This window comes from Ovis canadensis, chromosome 16, assembly GCF_042477335.2.
Source record: "Ovis canadensis isolate MfBH-ARS-UI-01 breed Bighorn chromosome 16, ARS-UI_OviCan_v2, whole genome shotgun sequence".
NCBI lineage: Eukaryota > Metazoa > Chordata > Mammalia > Artiodactyla > Bovidae > Ovis > Ovis canadensis.
Genome location: NC_091260.1, coordinates 31,230,247 through 31,251,624, shown reverse-complemented (window position 1 = coordinate 31,251,624; position 21,378 = coordinate 31,230,247). Strand labels below are relative to the sequence as shown.

The 21,378-nt window shown below is 40.7% G+C and overlaps 1 protein-coding gene across 1 annotated transcript in view; it reads left to right on the top strand.

The window, feature by feature from the left end:
* Window positions 1-20,516, top strand: part of NDUFAF2 (NADH:ubiquinone oxidoreductase complex assembly factor 2) — a 174,979-nt gene extending 154,463 nt beyond the window's left edge. Inside the window, exon 4 of the mRNA XM_069556471.1 lies at window positions 20,203-20,516. Coding sequence (XP_069412572.1) covers window positions 20,203-20,448 — 246 coding nt within the window. The 3' untranslated portion in view covers window positions 20,449-20,516. The remainder of the gene's footprint in view (window positions 1-20,202) is intronic.
* Window positions 20,517-21,378: the final 862 nt, after the last annotated feature.

Genomic DNA, 21,378 nt, shown 5'->3' with positions numbered 1-21,378 from the left:
AATTCCAGATACATTTTGGAGGATTTAGTGCTAGGAGGATGTGGGAGGTAAGGGGAAACAGGAATAGTTTTAGTAAATGCACACAGTTGTATAAGGGAGGCTGAGGTACCTGCTTAGCTGAAGTGCTGCTTCCCACCATGGGGACATCCCAGCAGCCTCTTCTCCTCCCCAGGTCCTGCCCAGGTTTGCCTTTGATATGTCATACTCCCAGAGTATGGTGTGTTAACTTCTCCAGGCTGCCTGTTAGCAGCATGCCCCTCTCTATGTACTATGTACGTGCAGTGGGGTGTCACCTTGGAGCTTGTCTGTATCTTAACACATGAAGAAGGGGAATACGGCAAAGCTGCCCCGTACTGGGGGAGCAAGACAGTGAGGCAGCACTCCTGAGCCCAGCTGTGTGCGGAGCACTGTGCAGGGCCTGCTGAGAACTGCACGAGGCAATGGTGAATAGCGGAAAGGACACAGTGGAGCTGGAAGGTTCCGCCTCAAGTCTAAGCTAATGATGTGACCCTGAGCTGGTCCTTTTGAGCCTCATTGGTCTTGGATATATTTAATTTAAAATATCCCTTAGATATCCAAGGGAAGACTTCAGTTAGACAGTTGACTGTGTGATTTTGGAGCTTGGAGAGTGGTCACACCTGAAAGTGCAAATGTGAGATTCTTCAGTTCTATATGGAAACAGTTACCTGGGGAGAAACTATAGACAAAGTGGGTCTAGAATTGAGTCCTAAAGCACTTCAGGATTTGGAGGTTTGGCTGAGAAGGTGCTACCAGTTCCATACAAAATATGAGGACATTTTATAGATACCTCAAATTCGGTATGTCTAAGATGGAGCCGACTAAGGTCCGTCTAGTCAAGGCTATGGTTTTTCCTGTGGTCATGTGTGGATGTGAGAGTTGGACTGTGAAGAAAGCTGAGCGCCAAAGAATTGATGCTTTTGAACTGTGGTGTTGGAGAAGACTCTTGAGAGTCCCTTAGACTGCAAGGAGATCCAACCAATCCGTTCTGAAGGAGATCAGCCCTGGGATTTCTTTGGAAGGAATGATGCTAAAGCTGAAACTCCAGTACTTTGGCCACCTCATGCGAAGAGTTAACTCATTGGAAAAGACTGATGCTGGGAGGGATTGGGGGGAGGAGGAGAAGGGGACGACAGAGGATGAGATGGCTGGATGGCATCACTGACTCCATGGCCGTGAGTCTGAGTGAACTCCTGGAGTTGGTGATGGACAGGGAGGCCTGGCGTGCTGCAATTCATGGGGTCGCAAAGAGTCGGACACGACTGAGCGACTGAACTGAACTGAACTGAAGATGGAGCTCCTCTTTTTCTCTCCTTCCTACTGGGTTAGTGGCATTATCCATCATCCTTCATCAGAAATGTAGAGATTGTCCTGGTCTCCTTCACCTCCACGTACTTGCTGACCAAGACCTTTCTCCTTCTGAATATCTTACCAGTCTGTCCTTTACTGTCCATCTCACCCCCATTGCCTTGGTTCTTGTCCTGATGATTTCTCACTTGTATTTCTGCAGATGCGCCTTACTGATTTCTCTCTTCCAACCTCACCTTCCCTCCAGTCCAGTTTCTACAGTTTCCAGAACCTTTTTTAAAAATGTTAAGTCTCTTGCTCTAGTTGGCATATTTTACAAATAAAAATGCAGGTAGTTGTGGTGGTGTGCTCAATCGTGTCCAGCTCTTGGCAGCCCCATGGACTGTGGCCTGCCGGGCTCCTCTGTCTGTGGGATTTCCCAAGCAAGAATACTGGAGTGGGTTGCCATTTCCTTCTCCAGGGCATCTTCCTGACTGAGGGATAGAAGCCATGTATCTTGTGTTTCCTGCTTTGACAGGCAGATTCTTTACCACTGCGCCACCAGGTAAGACCCCCTCCAAGAAATACAGGGCACCTAGTTAAATATAACTTCCAGGCAATAATTATGAGTATGCCCCAGGCAACATTTAGGACATACTTAGAGTAATTATTGTTTGTTTATCTGAAATTCAAATTAACTGAGGTTTCTCTACTCTCTGTCCAGAAATCCAGTCTTGCTTCAAAAGTCATAATAGTTCAGGGTAAAATCTGAGTGTCCTGCTGTCACGTTATAAATTCAGAGTGTCCTGGCCTCTTCGTGCTGTGTGAGCTGCTTACGGTGTCCTGAATTCACCGTGCTTGCTGCTTTACTCCTTCATGCCTCTGAGCGTGCACTTACCTTTTCCCAGGATGCCCCCTCTTCTCAGTTTTCTGGTTAATTCCAGTTGCTAAGACTCAGCCATTATCCTCTATAGGAAGTCATTTCTAACCCCCTACTCCCCACCTTGTGGACAATAATAGAAACACCAGCTTTTCTTCTGTCATCTGGTAACATTCTTTGCTTGATATTATCAGAGAACTTCTCATATTGCAAATTTAATTAATTTTTTACCTGTCTCTCTTTCCTAGATGGTGAGTTCCTTAACAACAGGATAAAAATTGTTTCCTTTAACTCTGTACCCTTGGTAGATAGTGGGCTCTTAATGTGTGAAGGAACTAATGAATGAGAGTGAGTGAGAGAGTAGGAGAGAACCCGTAACTCTGCTCTTCCCTGCCTTGACTCCTCCGTAAGTCTGTGTTGCAGCAAGCTGCTTCCTTGGCCTGTCCTCCTCTCTGCCCCCAAGGATGCTGCGTAAGAGTCAGAGCCAGGTTTTATCCTCTGTACACCCAGGGCCTTGACGTGTAGGTGCCCCAGTATGTATGTACTGAATGGAGAGTGCGTGAATGGATGAGTACATCTTGCAGGACTCCAGGTCCTGTTATCCCTTGTATCAGGGGACATTATCCCTGCATTAGGTCCTGGGGAGGGAAACCCCCAACCATGACAGATTCTGTGCAGTGGGAGCTGCAGCTTCTCTGACTTGTGTCTCACCTCTTCTCACATAACTCCACTACTTCCCTCTCCCAACCTAGGGGAGAAGACCTCTTTTCTCCCTATGGAAGCTGGCATATAACAGCTCAATAAATGTTAGCAGTCATTCACATATGGAGCCTCCAGGGCTCAGCCCCTCTGTCATTTCTCTCCCACTCTCAAAGCCCATGCCTTGAAAGCCATGGGGACCTGACATCGCTTTCTCTTCCAGGGATTGTGGTCTTTACCACTTTTCAAACAAGGAGCAAGGTTTTCTTTGTCTCCCACCAGGGCAGTTCAATTAAAGAGGACTAATATTAAATGGCTCTAATTAATTTTTTATTAATGTTTAACTGCTAAATTCCTTTTTCAATTAAATAATTGTGTCTTTATGCTCAAAGGTCTTTTTTTTTCATATATATGGAAGTTCATTTGTTTTATTAAGGGAAGTACCACCTGCAAAACTATTAATGACTTGAGCTCTGTGATTAGTTCATTTCAGTGACATTTTGAGATTTAATAATTAATCTGGCTCAAGTTCAAAGAAGGAAAACTCAATGCCAGAAATTCCTAGCCAGCAAGGAATATAAACAACCCTTACAATTTGTTCCCTCAAATAATAAGAACCATTGAGATCAACTTCTTGCAATTAGAAGTGTTTTGAGAAAATGCAGGAGGAAAGTTCAAGAAAGCATGTCAAAACAACGAGACTCAGTCTGCATTTTCATTATTGTAATTGATCAAAGTCTGTTTGCAGTAGACTTGGATGTGAATAAATCAAATGTGACTTTGATTTGGCAGAAGCATACGAGTGACTGGCGGGAACACATAGCAGGAGCAGCTTCTGTTAAAGCAGAGCTTGCTTCGTGGTTGTTTCATTCTAATAGATTTCTAAGCAACCCAGTGCTATCGTTCTCACCTAAGCTTTGCCATTTATTTACCCTTTTGGCTTCTACTCCCATCCAGGCAAGATTAAATTCATTTTTGATTACTGATCTAACAGGCGTTGCCTCTGGTCTGAACAAAAAGTACCTTTGATGACATATGTACCTCCCCTCCCCCATTTTTTTCGTATTCTCTCTTTCATGTATTTTAGAAAGGGTGATCTAATAACTTATTACATCCTGGCAGTGCAACTTGTAGAACTAGAAAATGTAGTTGAAACAATTTGGCAATATTTTCAAGCTTAGGCATCCTTACTGCTTTTGTGAGGTCTGAATTGTTTCTTGATATGTTGCAAAATCACTGCAGATGGTGATTGCAGCCACGAAATTAAAAGACCCTTACTCCTTGGAAGAAAAGTTATGACCAACCTAGACAGCATATTCAAAAGCAGAGACATTACTTTGCCAACAAAGGTCCATCTAGTCAAGGCTATGGTTTTTCCAGTGGTCATGTATGGATGTGAGAGTTGGACTGTGAAGAAAGCTGAGCACCAAAGAATTGACGCTTTTGAACTGTGGTGTTGGAGAAGACTCTTGAGAGTCCCTTGGACTGCAAGGAGATCCAACCAGTCCATCCTAAAGGAGATCAGTCCTGGGTGTTCATTGGAAGGACTGGTGCCAAAGCTGAAACTCCAGTACTTTGGCCACCTCATGAGAAGAGTTGACTCGTTGGAAAAGACTCTGATGCTGGGAGGGATTGAAGGCAGGAGGAGAAGGGGACAACAGAGGATGAGATGGCTGGATGGTATCACCGACTTGATGGACATGAGTTTGAGTGAACTCCGGGAATTGATGATGGACAGGGAGGCCTGGCATGCCGCATTTCATGGGGTTGCAAAGAGTCGGACATGACTGAGCGACTGAACTGAGCTGATGTTGCAAAATTGACACTGCAAAAGATAATATTCATTTTAGAATATTTTGAAACAGTTATAAGCCAAATTCCCATTATAATTGTGTTGGTTGTGGGGGTGGAGTGTGTGGCATATACTGGGAGGCTACTTTTCTGGATGAGACCACTAAGCCAAATGTCTCTAAGGTTTGAGGACCTGTGTCATACTTCATGCCAAACCTTCACTTAAATCTAGTTATTAAATCTTTTTGTATTCTTCAAAAATTTTTTTTAATGGATTCAAAGGTAACATGGGGCTTCCCAGGTGGCTCAGTGAACAAAGAATCCACCTACAATGCAGGAGACTCAGGGAACCTGGGTTCCATCTCTGGGTCGGGAAGATCCTCTGGAGGAGAGCATGGCAACCCAGTCCAGTATTCTTATCTGGAGAATCTTATGGACAGAGGAGCTGGGGGCTACAGTCCTTGGGGTCACAAAGAGTCAGACAAGACTGATGTGACTGAGCAAGCGAAGGCAATATATTCATACTTAAAATTTTTAGTATCCATTATGCTTCTGCTGCTGCTGCTAAGTCGCTTCAGTCGTGTCCGACTCTGTGCTACCCCATAGACAGCAGCCCACCAGGCTCCCCCGTCCCCAGGATTCTCCAGGCAAGAACACTGGACTGGGTATCCATTATGCTGAAAATTATTTATTGGTATATAGAGTTTAAATTATGGAAAGAACACGGAGATGTCAAAGTAAAATATATTGTATATATCACATGATCTAGTAAGAGGTGAAAAATGTATGGATAGGGGAGAATGTGTTTAGTAATTTAAATATTTTAGAAAATTAATCTGTTTCTAAGGCTAAAATTAGCATTGTAATATCTTTATCTTATGTGTACTTTGAAAGGTATGTATCTACATTCAGTAATTATTCGAGATACATTTATATTAAGCTTTTGCCACAAATGTATTGTGAATTTAAAATTTTAAATTAAGACTTTAAAGAATTTAGGTTCATGTTTTTTGTATGTAATATAACTGGATCATTATGAAACAGCCATGTTTTTGTTGTTCCCATAGAAGGCTGAAAAATCATCCAGTGCCATGGGCAATTTCATCATTAGTCATAAGACTGACTCCTAAGCTTTTACTTGCTTTTGAATATACTAAACTTTCTAACAATGAAACACTGCTGAATTTACTTTAAACTGTATTTAGATTTTTTTAATCTTGGGATTTCTTTTGTACTTAAGTTTGAACATAGTTATATGTGATATACTTGAAATTCACAAGTACTTGAAACCAAATGGAGACCATTTATAAATACCAAACTCCAGAGGAGTGTGAAGGCAGAATCTTAAAGAAAAAATGGGTTATATTATATGTAACTGTTCTGTCTGCCTTTTTTCCTAGCTGGATTCATAGCAGTTTAAAAATAAACATTAGAATTTCCTAATAAAGGACTGACCATTAGCTCTATATTCCATTTCCAGTTCTATTTGTATAAAAATTACAAAATAATTTTGAAGTCTATTACAGAATTTTATCTTTAAATGAATATCACACCATCATATATATGTATATAGAGCGTGTTACTGAAATGACAGAATTTTCCATTGACCTGGCTGAGACTCTAAAGAGAGAAATAAGGTTAGGGGATTGAGCTCCTGAATTACATCATGAAAACAGTTTTTCATTTTTATTTATACATACATGTGGCACATACAAATAGATGAATTTAAAAAATACTAGTGACACTTTACAGAGCTTCAGTTATTAATAATGGGTCATTTGTATTTATCTTCCTCTTGTTCAAAAGGTATATGTGTAATAGTCAATATTCCTAAATGCTGTTATATGTGTGCTTAGATCAGTATCCAAATACTCAATTCCGTTAAATAATTTAGACTCAGAATTGTTCATTCCTATACCTCTTGTCCCAGTGTGGCCCCAGACATGCGGAATGACATGGATACCTGAGACGGAAAAATCTTTGGGTCACCATTTTAACTCAGTTCTCAGCCCTTTCCTTTCTCCAGTTGTTCTTCAGTCTCTAGGTCATGCCCTACTCTTGGGAACCCCATGGACTGTGGCACACCAGGCTCCTTTGTTTTCTGTTGTCTCCCAGAGTTTGCTCAAATTCATATCCATTGAGTCAGTGTGCTATCTAACCATTTCATCCTTTGCCACCCCTTCTCCGTTTGCCTTCAGTCTTTCTCAGCATCAGGGTCTTTTCCAGTGAGTTGGCTCTTTGCATCAAGTGGCCAAAGTATTGGAGCTTCAGCTTCAACTTCAGCATCAGTCCTTCCAGTGAATATTCAGGATTGATTTCCTTAAAGATTGACTGGTTTGATCTCCTTGCTGTCTGGGGGACTGGCAAGAATCTTCTCCAGCACCACAATTCAAAAGCCTAATTCTTCAGCACTCAGCCTTATTTATGGTCCAACTCTGACATCCATACATTATGCTAGTGCTCAGTAACTTCAGTTGTGTGTGACTCTTGGCGACCCTGTGGACTGTAACCCACCAGGCTCCTCTGTCCATGGGATTTTCCAGGCAAGAACACTGGAGTGGGTTGCCATGCCCTCCTCTAGGGGATCTTCCCAACCCAGGGATCAAAACCAGATCTCCTGCATTGCGGGTGGATTCTTTACTATCTGAGGCACCAGGGAAGCCCAAGAATACTGGAATGGGTAGCCTATCCCTTCTCCAGGGAATCTTCCCAACGCAGGGATCAAACTGGGATCTCCTGCATTGCAGGTGGATTCTTTACCAGCTGAGTTAGCAGGGAAGCCCAGAAAGGCTTCCCTGACCAGGAATCAAACCCAAGCCATGAGAGAGCTGACTCCTAACCTCTAGACAACCAGGGAGTGTCACATCTGTATATATCTACTGGAAAAAAACATAGCTTTGACTTCTGTCGACAGTGATGTCTCTGCTTTTTAATACGTTGTCTAGGTTTATCATAGCTTTCCTTCCAAGGAGCAAGCATCTTTTAATTTTGTGGCTGCAGTCACCATCTGCAGTGAATTTGGAGTCCAAGAAAAGAAAATCTGTCACTGCTTCCACTTCTCCCCCTGCTATTTGCCATATACTTACTAAGTAATCTAAGCTTTGTTCCAGGCAAGCTGGGGTATCCACGAGAGGGCACTTATAGATCGCCCTCTCCCTTCTCTCTGATAACTAGAGTATGGTTCCAGGGTTCAAGTTTGCATTGCCCCAGTTCCCTTTATCTCTCCCAAGATACCATCTTAGAGATCTTTAGTTCTAGACCATCAGTTGTTTTACCTCTTTTTTTTAGTCCAAGTAGCCTGTTCTGTTCGGAGAAGGCAATGGCACCCCACTCCAGTCCTCTTGCCTGGAAAATCCTGTGGACGGAGGAGCCTGGTAGGCTGCAGTCCATGGGGTCGCTAAGAGTCGGACATGACTAAGTGACTTCACTTTCGCTTTTCACTTTCATGCATTGGAGAAGGAAATGGCAACCCACTCCAGTATTCTTGCCTGGAGAATCCCAGGGACAGGGGAGCCTAGTGGACTGCCATCTCTGGGGTCGCACAGAGTCGGACACGACTGAAGTGACTTAGCAGCAGCAGCAGCAGCCTGTTCTGTTATGTAATATCTCCAATGGCTATAACTGTATATTTGAGCCTATTTCTTCACCATCTTGGAAAAGTCACATGTACTAGATTTTCACATACAGGACTATATGATTGAAATGGAATTATATATTAATAATTCCTAATGTCTTTGAGTCAACATGTCTGAAAATTGCATTTTCAAGCTTTGTTTTTATCTATATTTTGTTCATTAAAGGAAAAAACAACTGTAAAAACTCGTCATTGCTGTTGTTCGGTCGCTCAGTGTGTGTCCGACTCTTGTGACGCCATGGGCTGCAGCATGCCAGGCTTCCCTGTCCTTCACCATCTTCTGGAGATAGCTCTCTTGTCATTACCACACCTATTAATTCCCAACATTCAGAAGAACAATAGTACAGCTACTAAAAGGGCTTATCTTAAGTAGGGCTCTTAGCAAAAGGGATGACAGAGGATGAGATGGTTGGATGGCATCACTGATTCAATGGACATGAGTTTGAGTAGCTTCTGGGAGTTGGTGATGGACCAGGAAGCCTGGTGTGCTGCAGTCCATGGGGTCGCAGAGTCAGACACGAGTGAGCGACTGGACTGAACTGAACTGAACTTAGCAAAGAAGCAGCATTGAAAAGGACTTGAGCTGCAACATTTTAGGGCCTTGAGTTCTTATCACCGAATTAATAAATAGTACACAATAAGTAGGGCTTCTCTGGTGCTCAGCAGTAAAGAATCCACCTGCCAGTGTAGGAGATGCAGGTTTGATCCCTGGGTCAGGAAGATCCCCTGGAAAAGGAAATGGCTACCCAGTTCAGTATTCTTGCCCGGAAAATCCCATGGACAGAGGAGGCTGGCGGACTACAGTCCATAGGGTTGCAAAGAGTTGGACACAACTTAGCGACTAAACAATAGCACTAACATAGTAAGTAACCATTAACTTGTCTACACTACAAAAACAAGGTTAAGCTTGTTAAGGGCATACAACGCTTTTTTTTTTAATCTCTCTTTTTCAACGTAATCCTTCACAAACAATGGTGATTTATAATTTGACTAAAGAAATACAGAAATTCAAACATTTCACATGATACTTTTCACAAATGAGTTTGTCTGTTTGTCCAATATCAAGTCTCTACTGTAAACACCTCAAGCCTAAGCTAATTTGCTCCAGCTAAACGCCCCTGGTGCCTGTTGAAATGAGACTGTCACAGAACAATGGTCATTCATAAACAACATATTTGGGAAAGTTCTGAAACACCAGATTTTGGTATAGCTTGTGCTTTCTCTGTTGTCAGTATGTGGTTTTTTGGTTTTTTCCTCTTCTTCCCTGAGATTGGTTGAGAATGGTATTCTTCAGTGCTTCACTCCAGGGGACTCTTTGATGTGACCTTCTCAGAAACAAGTTGACCTCATGCATGACTTTCTGTTTCTCCACCCCACCAGAGTCAGCTTCAGTGGAGAAGGGCCTTTGGAAGCCAGGACAATGGAAGGTTTGCAAGACATGGAAGGTTTGGTGGGCAAAGGCTGTTTGTCAGGTGGGAGTAGGGAGGGAATGAGGCATCATCTGTCCCCCAGGTAGTGCTGTTAATTTGAGTGCTGCATATGCTCACAACAATCCTCTTTCATTTCAGGCTATACTTCTCCTCTATTACTGACATTTTTGCAAAGCTTGAAAAGTCCTTCTGGTGGGGATACAATGATGATAACCCTCAAAATCTATAGCAGTAGTTTCAGTGCACAATGTGATGATGCTACTCGTGGGCTCAAGTAGCTGAGAGTGGACTGACATAAAGTCACAGGGCACTGAGTACCTAGCAGAGTATCCCAAAGTCTAGCATTTTTCCCTGCAATGAAGGCCTTCATTCTGATATTTCTGGCACTATTCATTCCTTTATGTAGATTCACATTTCCATATTGTATCATTTTTCAACCTAAAGTAATTCCTTTCATGTTCTTATAATAGAGGTTTGCTTGTGACAAAAACACACCTCCCCTCTTTTTTTTGGTCGGAAAATCTCATCATACCTTATTTTTAAAGGATATTTCCACTGAGTATAGGTTTCTAAACGGACAGTTTTTATTTTCTTTCAGTACATTAAAGTCATTTCATTGTTCTATATGCCTTGCATTGTTTCTGATGAGAACTCAATATTATTAATCTTTGTCTCATAAATGTCTTTTTGTAGATTTTAAAAGATTTTCTCCTTATCATTAGTTTTTTGCAGTTTGATTTGATAAGCTTTGGTTTTATAATTTCCCTACTTGGAGTGTTTTTTAGTGTCTTGGATATGTAGATTTATGTGTTTATTTACTTGATATATTTTTAGTCGTTATTTTGTGTCTCCTCTCTTCTCGCTCTGTGATTCCAGTTACGTGTATGTGAGACTGCTTAATATTGCCCCAGAGCTCAGTGAGGCTCTGGTTCAGTTTTTAACCTTTTTCTCTCTTTTGCTTCAGTTTGTGTACTTTCCATTTTCGGATTTATTGTTTTTCTGCAGTGTTTCATCTGCTGTTAACCATATCCATTACATTTTTTATTTCATGTATTATTTTTCACTTCTAGAAGTTCTGTTTGGTTCTTTTTAAATGTTTCTAGTTTTTTTTCTTTCTGTTGCATTTTCTTTTACATCTTTGAACATATAGCAGCTATGATAAAGTCTTTATCGATTAATTTCCTCATTTCTATCATGTTTCTGTTAACTGGTTTTAATTACACTTTCCTTCTTTGTGACTGGATGATAAACATTGAAACAGGACGTTATTTACTGTCTGTGTTTTTTATCATCCGTTTAAAAATGTTGACGTTTTGTTTTTTGGTTGGTTAGTTTTGGAGTATGTTAATTTACATGTGAATCAGCCCAGGCTTTTAGACGCTTTATTTTTGAGTTTTGTTCAGGTAGATCTAGAGAAGTACTGTTCAATTGGAGTTTCTGCAGTGATGGGAATGTTTTATGTCTGTACTTTCCAAGATGGTAGCCACCAGTCACATTTGAATAGTAAAAAACTTGAAATGTGTCTAGTACATTTAAGGAACTAAATTTTACATTTTAATTAATTGAAATTCTACTGTATTGGACAGTGCAAGTTTAGAGTTATCTCTGCTGCTCCTGCTAAGTCACTTCAGTCATGTCTAACTCTGTGTGACCCCATAGACGGCGCCCCACTAGGCTCCCCCATCCGTGGGATTCTCCAAGCAAGAACACTGAAGTGGGTTGCCATTTCCTTCTCCAATGCATGAAAGTGAAAAGTGAAAGTGAAGTCGCTCAGTCGTGTCCGACTCTTAGAGACCCCATGGACTGCAGCCTACCAGGCTCCTCTGCCCGTGGGATTTTCCAGGCAAGAGTACTGTAGTGGGATGCCATTGCCTTCTCCGAGAGTTATCTCTCAGTTCAGTTCAGTCACTCAGTCGTGTCTGACTCTTTGCAACCCCATGAATTGCAGCACGCCAGGCCTCCCTGTCCATCACCAAAACCGGAGTTCACTCAGACTCACGTCCATCGAGTTGGTGATGCCATCCAGCCATCTCATCCTCTGTCATCCCCTTCTCCTCCTGCCCCCAGTCCCTCACAGCATCAGATTCTTTTCCAGTGAGTCAGCTCTTCGCATGAGGTGGTCAAAGTATCGGAGCTTCAGCTTCAACATCAGTCCTTCCAGTGAACACCCAGGACTGATCTCCTTTAGGATGGACTGGTTGGATTTCCTTGGAGTGCAAGGGACTCTCAAGAGTCTTCTCCAACACCACAGTTCAAAAGCATCAGTTCTTCAGTGCTCAGCTTTCTTCACAGTCCAACTCTCACATCCATACATGACCACAGGAAAAACCATAGCCTTGACTAGACGGACCTTTGTTAGCAAAGTAATGTCTCTGCTCTTTTATATGCCATCTAGGTTGGTCATAAATTTCCTTCCAAGGAGTAAGCATCTTTTAATATCATGGCTGCAGTCACCATCTGCAGTGATTTTGGAGCCCAAAAAAATAAAGTCTGCCACTGTTTCCACTGTTTCCCCATCTATTTGCCATGAAGTGATAGGACCAGATGTCATGATCTTAGTTTTCTGAATGTTGAACTTTAAGCCAACTTTTTCACTCTCCTTTTTCACTTTCATCAAGAGGCTCGTTAGTTCCTCTTCACTTTCTGCCATAAGGGTGGTGTCATCTGCATAGCTGAGGTTATTGATATTTCTCCCAGCAGTCTTGATTCCAGCTTGTGCTTCATCCAGCCCGGTATTTTGCATGATGTACTCTGAACATCAGTTAAATAAGCAGGGTGACAATATACAGCCTTGACATACTCCTTTTCCTTTTTGGAACCAGTCTGTTGTTCCATGTCCAGTTCTAACTGTTGCTTCCTGACCGGCATATAGGTTTCTCAAGAGGCAGGTCAGGTGGTCTGGTATTCCCATCTCTTTCAGAATTTTCCAGTTTATTGTGATCCACACAGTCAAAGGCTTTGGCATAGTCAATAAAGCAGAAGTAGATGTTTTTTCTGGAACTCTCTTGCTTTTTCAATGATCCAGTGGATGTTGGCAATTTGATCTCTGGTTCCTCTGCCTTTTCTAAAACCAGCTTGAACATCTGAAACTTTACGGTTCAGGTATTGCTGAAGCCTGGCTTGGAGAATTTTGAGCATTACTTTACTAGCGTGTGAGATGAGTGCAGTTGTGCAGTATTTTGAGCATTCTTTGGCATTGCCTTTCTTAGGGATTGGAATGAAAACGGACCTTTTCCAGTCCTGTAGCCACTGCTGAGTTTTCCAAATTTGCTGACATATTGAGTGCAGCACTTTCAGAGTATCATCTTTCAGGATCTGAAATAGCTCCACTGGAATTCCATCACCTCCACTAGCTTTGTTCATAGTGATGCTTTCTAAGGCCCACTTGACTTCACATTCCAGGATTTGTGGGCTAATTTATCCTTACTCTTATGGAGGTTTCGTTCTGACGTCTCTATAGTAAATGCCCTTCAGGTTTGGTGAGGAATCTCTAGTCCATTAGAACTTAAATGTCTCCTAGTCTCATGCAAGCTACCACAGCTGTTCAGTTTCTAGTTCCTCAGTAGTTATTCTTTAGCTAGAAATTGACCTTCGTGACCCTGTAGAGTCTCATCCACACGCAGATTAATACTCAGCTGGTTCACTAAGGGTACTCCTATGCAGGTTTCTAGAACTCTTCTCTGTATGTGTTCTGATGCTCTGCCCCACAGATTCCAGCTTCCTCAGACTCCCTAACCAACTATCTCTATCTATCTCTTTACCTCACCGAGATCACCAACCTCTGCTTGGGTCCCCTGTTCCTGTGCAGCAGCCCATAATATGCCTCCAGGCCGAAAGCTGAGGTGAAACAGGGGTCATCTCATTTGTTTCGCTTCCCTCAAGGATCACAGTTAAGGCACCGGCTGCTGTTTAGTGTTTGGAGAGTTTAGTGTTTTTTCCAGTTTTCTAGTTGTTTATGGGCTTCCTTTGTGGCTCAGCTGGTAAAGAATCCACCTGCAATATGGGAGTCCTGCATTCAATCCCTCGGTTGGAAAGATCCCTTGGAGAAAAAGGCTACCAACTCCAGTATTCTGGCCTAGACAATTCCATGGACTCTACAGTCAATGGGGTCGCAGAGTCAGACACAACAGAGCAACTTGTACTCACTCACTCACTAGTTGTTTATGGCAGAGGAACTTGTCTGGCACCAGTTATTCCATCTTGTGTTTTCAAGCCAGAAGACTGTGTCTTACTAACACCTTAGTTCTCAATCCAGTGGTAATGGTTGCTGGCTTTGTGGAGACTGTAGCACATTAAATTGGAGATTTTTTTTTTTATCCTGGCAAAATTATGAGTTTTGATCATTCTTCATAAAGATAGCAATTAATGTAGGAATTCTGCTGTTTACAAAATGTTCACAACAAATAGTTAATCAATGTATGTCACAAATTAGTGGCTTAAATTTTTAAGTACTTAGAGGTATAGTATTGAGACTTTATTTCTACCCTGAGGTGAGAAAGAAGGACAGGTTTACACCTGTTTGGTGTGTTTATTTTGAATGGAACAGAGTAAACAATCACTATTTAAAAATTCACTCATATGCTCTTCTGTTGTACTGTTAACTGCCCAGTAGTAGCCAGCTTATTTCCCAGTCTTTGCAGTAGCCTGCTGAAGAGGACACTGTGAGACACAGCGAGGCTAAGCAACATTAACAGGGTCACACAGCTAGTAAATGGCAAGACTGAGATTTGTAACTAGTCTTGCTTCAGAGCCCCTGTTTTTAGCTGCAAATTTTCAGAAGATCAAATAATGTGAATAGTATCCATATGGGTATTTGAGATATAAATGTTTATACATACATGGTCACTGTATTCCCATTTTCAGATAAAGAAACTGCACCTGAAAAAATTAGGTGACTTTCTTTGTGTCACAGATAGTAAAAGGTAGATTTGGGATTGAAACTATGTGTGTTTGGGTAAAAGAACTGTCTATGTGAATAGTCATCAGAGTGCTGTTTTTTAAATGAAAAAGTGAAGTATTGGAAACAAAAATAGAGGTAGTCATTAAGTAAGTCATGGTGTAATGCAAGTGGTAAAATGCCATACAACTGTTTTTTTTTAGTGTTAGAGAATGTAAAAAGGTGGTGGTGGTTTAGTCACTGAGTGCCTCTGACTCTTGCGACCCAGTGGACACAATGGACCCAAGGTCCACCAGGCTCCTCTGTCCATGGGATTTCCCAGGCAAGAATTCTGGAGTGGATTGCCATTTCCTTCTCCAGGGGATCTTCCCGACCCAGGGATCAAGCCCACGTCTCCTGCATTGCAGGCGGATTCCTTACTGCTGAGCCACCAGGGAAACCCATGTTAAAGGATAAATATTTGTTTTAAACGTATAAACATTTATGTAAGACCTACTTACCCTTGGTTTATTCCTAAGATGCTGAAATAACCAATGTTTTTGTTGATAACCATTTTGAGACTTAAGGTGACTTTGTTCCAAGGAAATAATTTAGGGGGAAAAACTTTGTTTTGTAGTAATTTCTGCTGTAAAATCAGCTTTGTTTAAAAATTGCTTCTGTTTATCTTTAAGTCTACAAATTCCTATTTTTTCTACCTAACTACTTTCATTTTATCAACTCCAAATATTTACAAAACTAGATTTCCTCTCATAAATGATTTATGTTCAGTTTAATTCTTCTGGAAGCTGTTGGCAGGGGTCTGGTAAGCATTAGTTTAAAAAAAAAAACAAAGACAAAAATTATTTTCTAGGGAAAAACTATGGTTTCCATGTTGTTCAACTTTAAAATCTTTAATCTTCATGTTAAAGTAATTAACATGTACAGATTGGCTTTTTATTTGCCTCAGTAGGTGCTATAAGATACTACTTGGCAGAATATGGTGAGTAAAGAGGCAGAAAAAAGTGAAGGCAGAAAAAAAAACCACCAGCCCTCTGCCCTTGGTTGCCTTTTATGCAGAAGGCATAGCCTTGCACTAGCTGTAAGACTACAGCAGGCAAGCTGAAATACATAAAGGTGTTATGACTGTCCCTCTTACACCAAAGCAAAGCAAGCTGCATACCAGCTTCTCAGTAGGTTTTGCTACCTTTGGTGGCTACTAGTGCAAATTTAGCGCAGTCCTAATCCTTTCATTCTGCCCAGGAGAAAGAGCTTTCATACTGACATATCACTTCATAGAGGGTCTTGCAGAGTCTGGAGATGAAGTGGAGATGGCCTCAGACTGAAAAAGGAGTTCCATCTACTTCCATTATTTCCAGTGTCATATTGAGGGACTTCCTTTGTGACAAGTGGTCACCTGGCCTGAGGATTCTACAGGATATATATATGAAAGAAAAGCCTGACTTTTCTCACTCTCAGTCATAGCAGCTATCTCTAAACTCATTGTTACTATGGTTGTTAAACTCATACAGAATTGATCTGTGTTATGGAAATTACAGGAATATTTATAAATATTCCTTCCCTCACATGTTTGCTTTGGGGGACAAGTTTCATTAGTTTCCTTCTTTGTGCCTAAAAGTTTTGGTTTAGTGATAGTTATTACCTCTCTAAATCTTTTCCTAGATGTACAGACCATTATTTTAAATATGATTTTAAATATCAGTGTTTACCTTGTTGAAGAACTATTTTTGCTTGAAATTCGTGTTAGAAACAGAAAGATTTCATCATGCTTTTAAATACCCAGATGTGTAATTTTCAGAAATCTTGATATTAAAAAATAACTTGGGAGAATTTGTTTTTGACAGTGTTGTCAGATATTAATTACATTAACATATTATAAATAACATACATATTCTTCAAGAAATATTCAGGCTTCCCTGGTAGCTCAAACAGTAAAGAGTCTGCGTGCAATGCAGGAGACCTAGGGTCTATCCCTGGGTCAGGAAGATTCCCCTGGAGAAGGAAATGGCAACCCACTCCAGTATTCTTGCCTGGAAAATTGCATGGACGGAGGAGCCTAGCGGGTTTTAGTCCATGAGGTCACAAAGAATTGGACACGATTAAATGACTAACACACATTTTAAATAACATATATATTCTTCAAGAAATATCAGATGTTTTTGTGATCTTCTTAAAGAAAAATCAGAAAATACAGATAAGCAAAATTTACTATTTTTTTTACTATTTCACCTGTTTTTAAGATGCTTATCTTTTCAAATTTTGACATCTCTGAAATCAGAATGTGAAAATTAATTGCCTTTTTTAGTGGTATGTATCAGTGATGCATTTTAAATTTGATGGTCTTATTTTCAGTAAAATACAGTTATAGATTCATTATTATTTGGGGGTTTGTGCTGTGTGCTCAGTCATGTCCGACTCTTTGCAGTCCCACAACCGTAGCCCACCAGGCTCCCCTGTCCATGAGATTCTCCAGGCAAGAATTCTGGAGTGGGTGGCCATTTCCTTCGCCAGTTGGGGGCATCAGTTCAGTCAGTTCAGTCGCTCAGTCGTGTCCGACTTTTGCAACCCTATAAATCGCAGCACGCCAGGTCTCCCTGTCTATCACCAACTCCCGGAGTTTACTCAAACTCATGTCCATCAAGTCAGTGATGCCATCCAGCTATCTCATCCTCTGTTTTCCCCTTCTCTTCCTGCCCTCAATCCCTCCCAGCATCAGAGTCTTTTCCAATGACTCAACTCTTCACGTGAGGTGGCCAAAGTTTGGAGTTTCAGTTTTACCATTAGTCCTTCCCATGAATATTCAGGACTGATTTCCTTTAGGATGGACTGGTTGGATCTCCTTGCAGTCCAAGGAACTCTCCAGAGTCTTCTCCAACACCACAGTTCAAAAGCATCAGTTCTTCGGCACTCAGCCTTCTTCACAGTCCAACTCTCACATCCATACGTGACCACAGGAAAAACCATAGCCTTGACTAGATGGATCTTTGTTGGCAAAGTAATGTCTCTGCTTTTGAATATGCTATCTAGGTTGGTCATAAATTTCCTTCCAAGGAGTAAGCATCTTTTAATTTCATGGCTGCAGTCACCATTTGCAGTGATTTTGGAGCCCAAAAAAATAGTCTGCCACTGTTTCCACTGTTTCCTTATCTATTTGCCATGAAGTGATGGGGCCAGATGTCATGATCTTAGTTTTCTGAATGTTGAGCTTTAAGCCAACTTTTTCATTCTCCTCTTTCACATTCATCAAGAGGCTTTTGAGTTCCTCTTCACTTTCTGCCATAAGGGTGGTGTCATCTGCATAGCTGAGGTTATTGATATTTTTCCCGGCAGTCTTGATTCCAGCTTGTGCTTCTTCCAGCCCAGTGTTTCTCATGATGTACTCTGCATAGAAGTTAAATAAGCAGGGTGACAAAATACAGCCTTGACATACTCCTTTTCCTTTTTGGAACCAGTCTGTTGTTCCATGTACAGTTCTAACTGTTGCTTCCTGACCTGCATATAGGTTTCTCAAGAGGCAGGTCAGGTGGTCTGGTATTTCCACTTCTTTGAGAATTTTCCACAGTTTATTGTAATCCACACAGTCAAAGGCTTTGGCATAGTCAATAAAGCAGAAGTAGATGTTTTTCTGGAACTCTCTTGCTTTTTCAATGATCCAGCAGATGTTGGCAATTTGATCTCTGGTTCTTCTGCCTTTTCTAAAACCAGCTTGAACATCTAGAAGTTCACGGTTCACATACTGCTGAAGCCTGGCTTGGAGAATTTTGAGCATTACTTTACTAGTGTGTGAGATGAGTGCATTTGTGCAGTATTTTGAGCATTCTTTGGCATTGCCTTTCTTTGGGATTGGAATGAAAACTAACCTTTTCCAGTCCTGGGGCCACTGCTGAGTTTTCCAAATTTGCTGGCATATTGAGTGCAGCACTTTCACAGCATCATCTTTCAGGATTTGAAATAGCTCCACTGGAATTCCATCACCTCCACTAGCTTTGTTCATAGCGATGCTTCCTAAGGCCCACTTGACTTCACATTCCAGGATGTCTGGCTCTAGGTGAGTGATCACACCATCGTGATTATCCGGTCGTGAAGATCTTTTTTTTGTACAGTTCTTCTGTGTATTCTTGCCACCTCTTCTTAATATCTTCTGCTTCTGTTAGGTCCATACCATTTCTGTCCTTTATCGAGCCCATCTTTGCATGAAATGTTCCCTTGGTGTCTCTAATTTTCTTAAAGAGATCTCTAGTCTTTCCATTCTATTGTTTTCCTCTATTTCTTTGCATTGATCGTTGAGGAAGATTTTATCTCTTCTTGCTGTTCTTTGGAACTCTGCATTTAGGTGCTTATATCTTTCCTTTTCTCCTTTGCTTTTTGCTTCTCTTCTTTTCACAGCTATTTGTAAGGCCTGCCCAGACAGCCGTTTTGCTTTTCTGCATTTCTTTTTTGGGGGGATGGTCTTGATCCGTCTCCTATACAATGTAATGAGCATCCGTCCATAGTTCATCAGGCACTGTATCAGATCTAGTCCTTTAAATCTATTTCTTACTTCCACTGTATAATTATAAGGGATTTGATTGAGGTCATACCTGAACGGTCTAGTGGTTTTCCCTACTTTCTTCAATTTAAGTCTGAATTTGGCAATAAGGGGTTCATGATCAGAGCCACAGTCAGCTCCCGGTCTTATTTTTGCTGACTGTATAGAGCTTCTCCATCTTTGGCTGCAAAGAATATAATCAGTCTGATTTCGGTGTTGACCATCTGGTGATGTCCATGTGTATTGTCTTCTCTTGTGTTGTTGGAAGAGGGTGTTTGCTATGACCAGTGTGCTCTCTTGTCAAAACTGTATTAGCCTTTGCCCTGCTTCATAGATCCTTACAGATAGAATAGCAAATCTGAGTGATAGACCTGCATCACACAGATTGCTTGCACTTACTGGAGGAAGCATTTCCAATAGCAGAGTGCCTTTGTGGAACTGGTGTCTAAGGCATGCTGAACTCCGATTCTGCGTCTGTCCTCCTCTTCACTGCCATAGCACTCCAGTGGAAAAAGAAAAATTGATGAGTCTTGGTCCTGGCATGCATTGAGTCCCACAGAGAAAAGACTGGCAGGAGCACCTCTCTGAGGCCTTCTCACCGTCACTTCATCTCCAGTAGAAGTACACATCACTGATTAGTCACTGAGGCAGTAAATAGCTGTTATATTTGGAAAATCTTTTGATAAGAGTGACTTTTATGCCCTTGTGTAATACTTCATAGGTATATATACTAATATTTCATGTTAAGTAGTTTGTTTCACTTCCTGGGAAGTAAGTATCTCTATTTAGTGTTCCCTCCCTTCTTTTTATCATTGTATACCAGGACATAGCTGTTTAATTCAAAATAACATCAATATATAATCAGATAGCTTTTTCAAAGTTACCCAGTGTGTATCTATATATTATTTAAATGCAAAGCAAGAATCATGTCTATATGTACTTTATTTTTTTTACCAGCTATTTTATTTTTGTAAAACCTGTAGTTTGGGTTTTCTTCTAACTAGAAATTTAATGATTTCTTCCATTTATATATGCATGCAGGAAATAATGAAGAATGAAATATACAGAGAAGAAATTCAAATGAAAAGCCAAGATTTTTATGAAAAAGAAAAGCTTCTTCAGGAGGAGAGCAACAAGGAACTTCCTCCACCAGTTCAAACTCAGATTAAAGGGCACGCCTCTGCTCCGTACTTTGGAAAAGACGAACCCTCAGTGACTCCCACCAGCACTGGCAAAACCTTTCAGCCAGGATCCTGGATGCCGCAAAACGACAAGCGCCACAGTTAATGAGTGTACTGTGGTAAAGCTTTATTTATATGTATGTGACTATTTTAACAAATAAAAGTAAAAAGTTACTTTGTGCTTACCATCTCTACTCTAGTTCTCTTTGCCGTTAAGCTTAAGATCTTGTTTTCACTGTTGTGTAAGTGTGAGATTATCAACCATCAAAACCTAACTTCTTGTAGGCTTAAATCCTTCACTTGGCTTATTCAGTCATCATTCTCTGTTTATGAATTTGCTTAGTTTTTTTCCCTCTTTTATTTGTTTCCATATATCTTGGTAGAAATGGTAAGGGTAAATAAATACTGAGCTCAGAAGACTGCTATTTCTATAGATTCTAAAGGACTAATTTCTGTAATTCTAAAGGATCTATAGAAATTATAGAATATAGAAATTCTCTGTTTATGAATTGTCTTAGATTTTCCCTCTTTGGATTGCTCCCATATATCTAGGTAGAAATGGTAAGGGTAAATATTGAGCTTAGAAGAAGACTGCTATTTCTATAGATTCTAAAGGATTCTAAAGGACTATAATTTCTGTAGATTCTAAAGGATTCTAAAGGACAGTAAGATTCTAAAGGACTAATCAAAAACATGAACTTGGATGAGGCATGTGGAGGCCAAGAAAATTTACTTGATAAATGAAAAAAAAAACTATCTTGATGAGTAGATGGGACAAAAGCTAGTTTATGGTGGGATTGAGGTTGGAGTTTTAAAGAAAGGTATTTGGACCAGTAGAAGTAAAGAATCTATCACAATAGTTTGAAAGGACAGTAAACAAAGAAATGGTACAGTAATAGTTTAGTTCTATAAGATTAAAAATTACTTTGAAGAAATGGAAAATAGAGCAGAGTTCTCAGAAAGTGATTCCACTGTTACTCAAGATTACAGTGATTTGTATATTGAAAAGTATAGATACATGATAACATTAAAACAA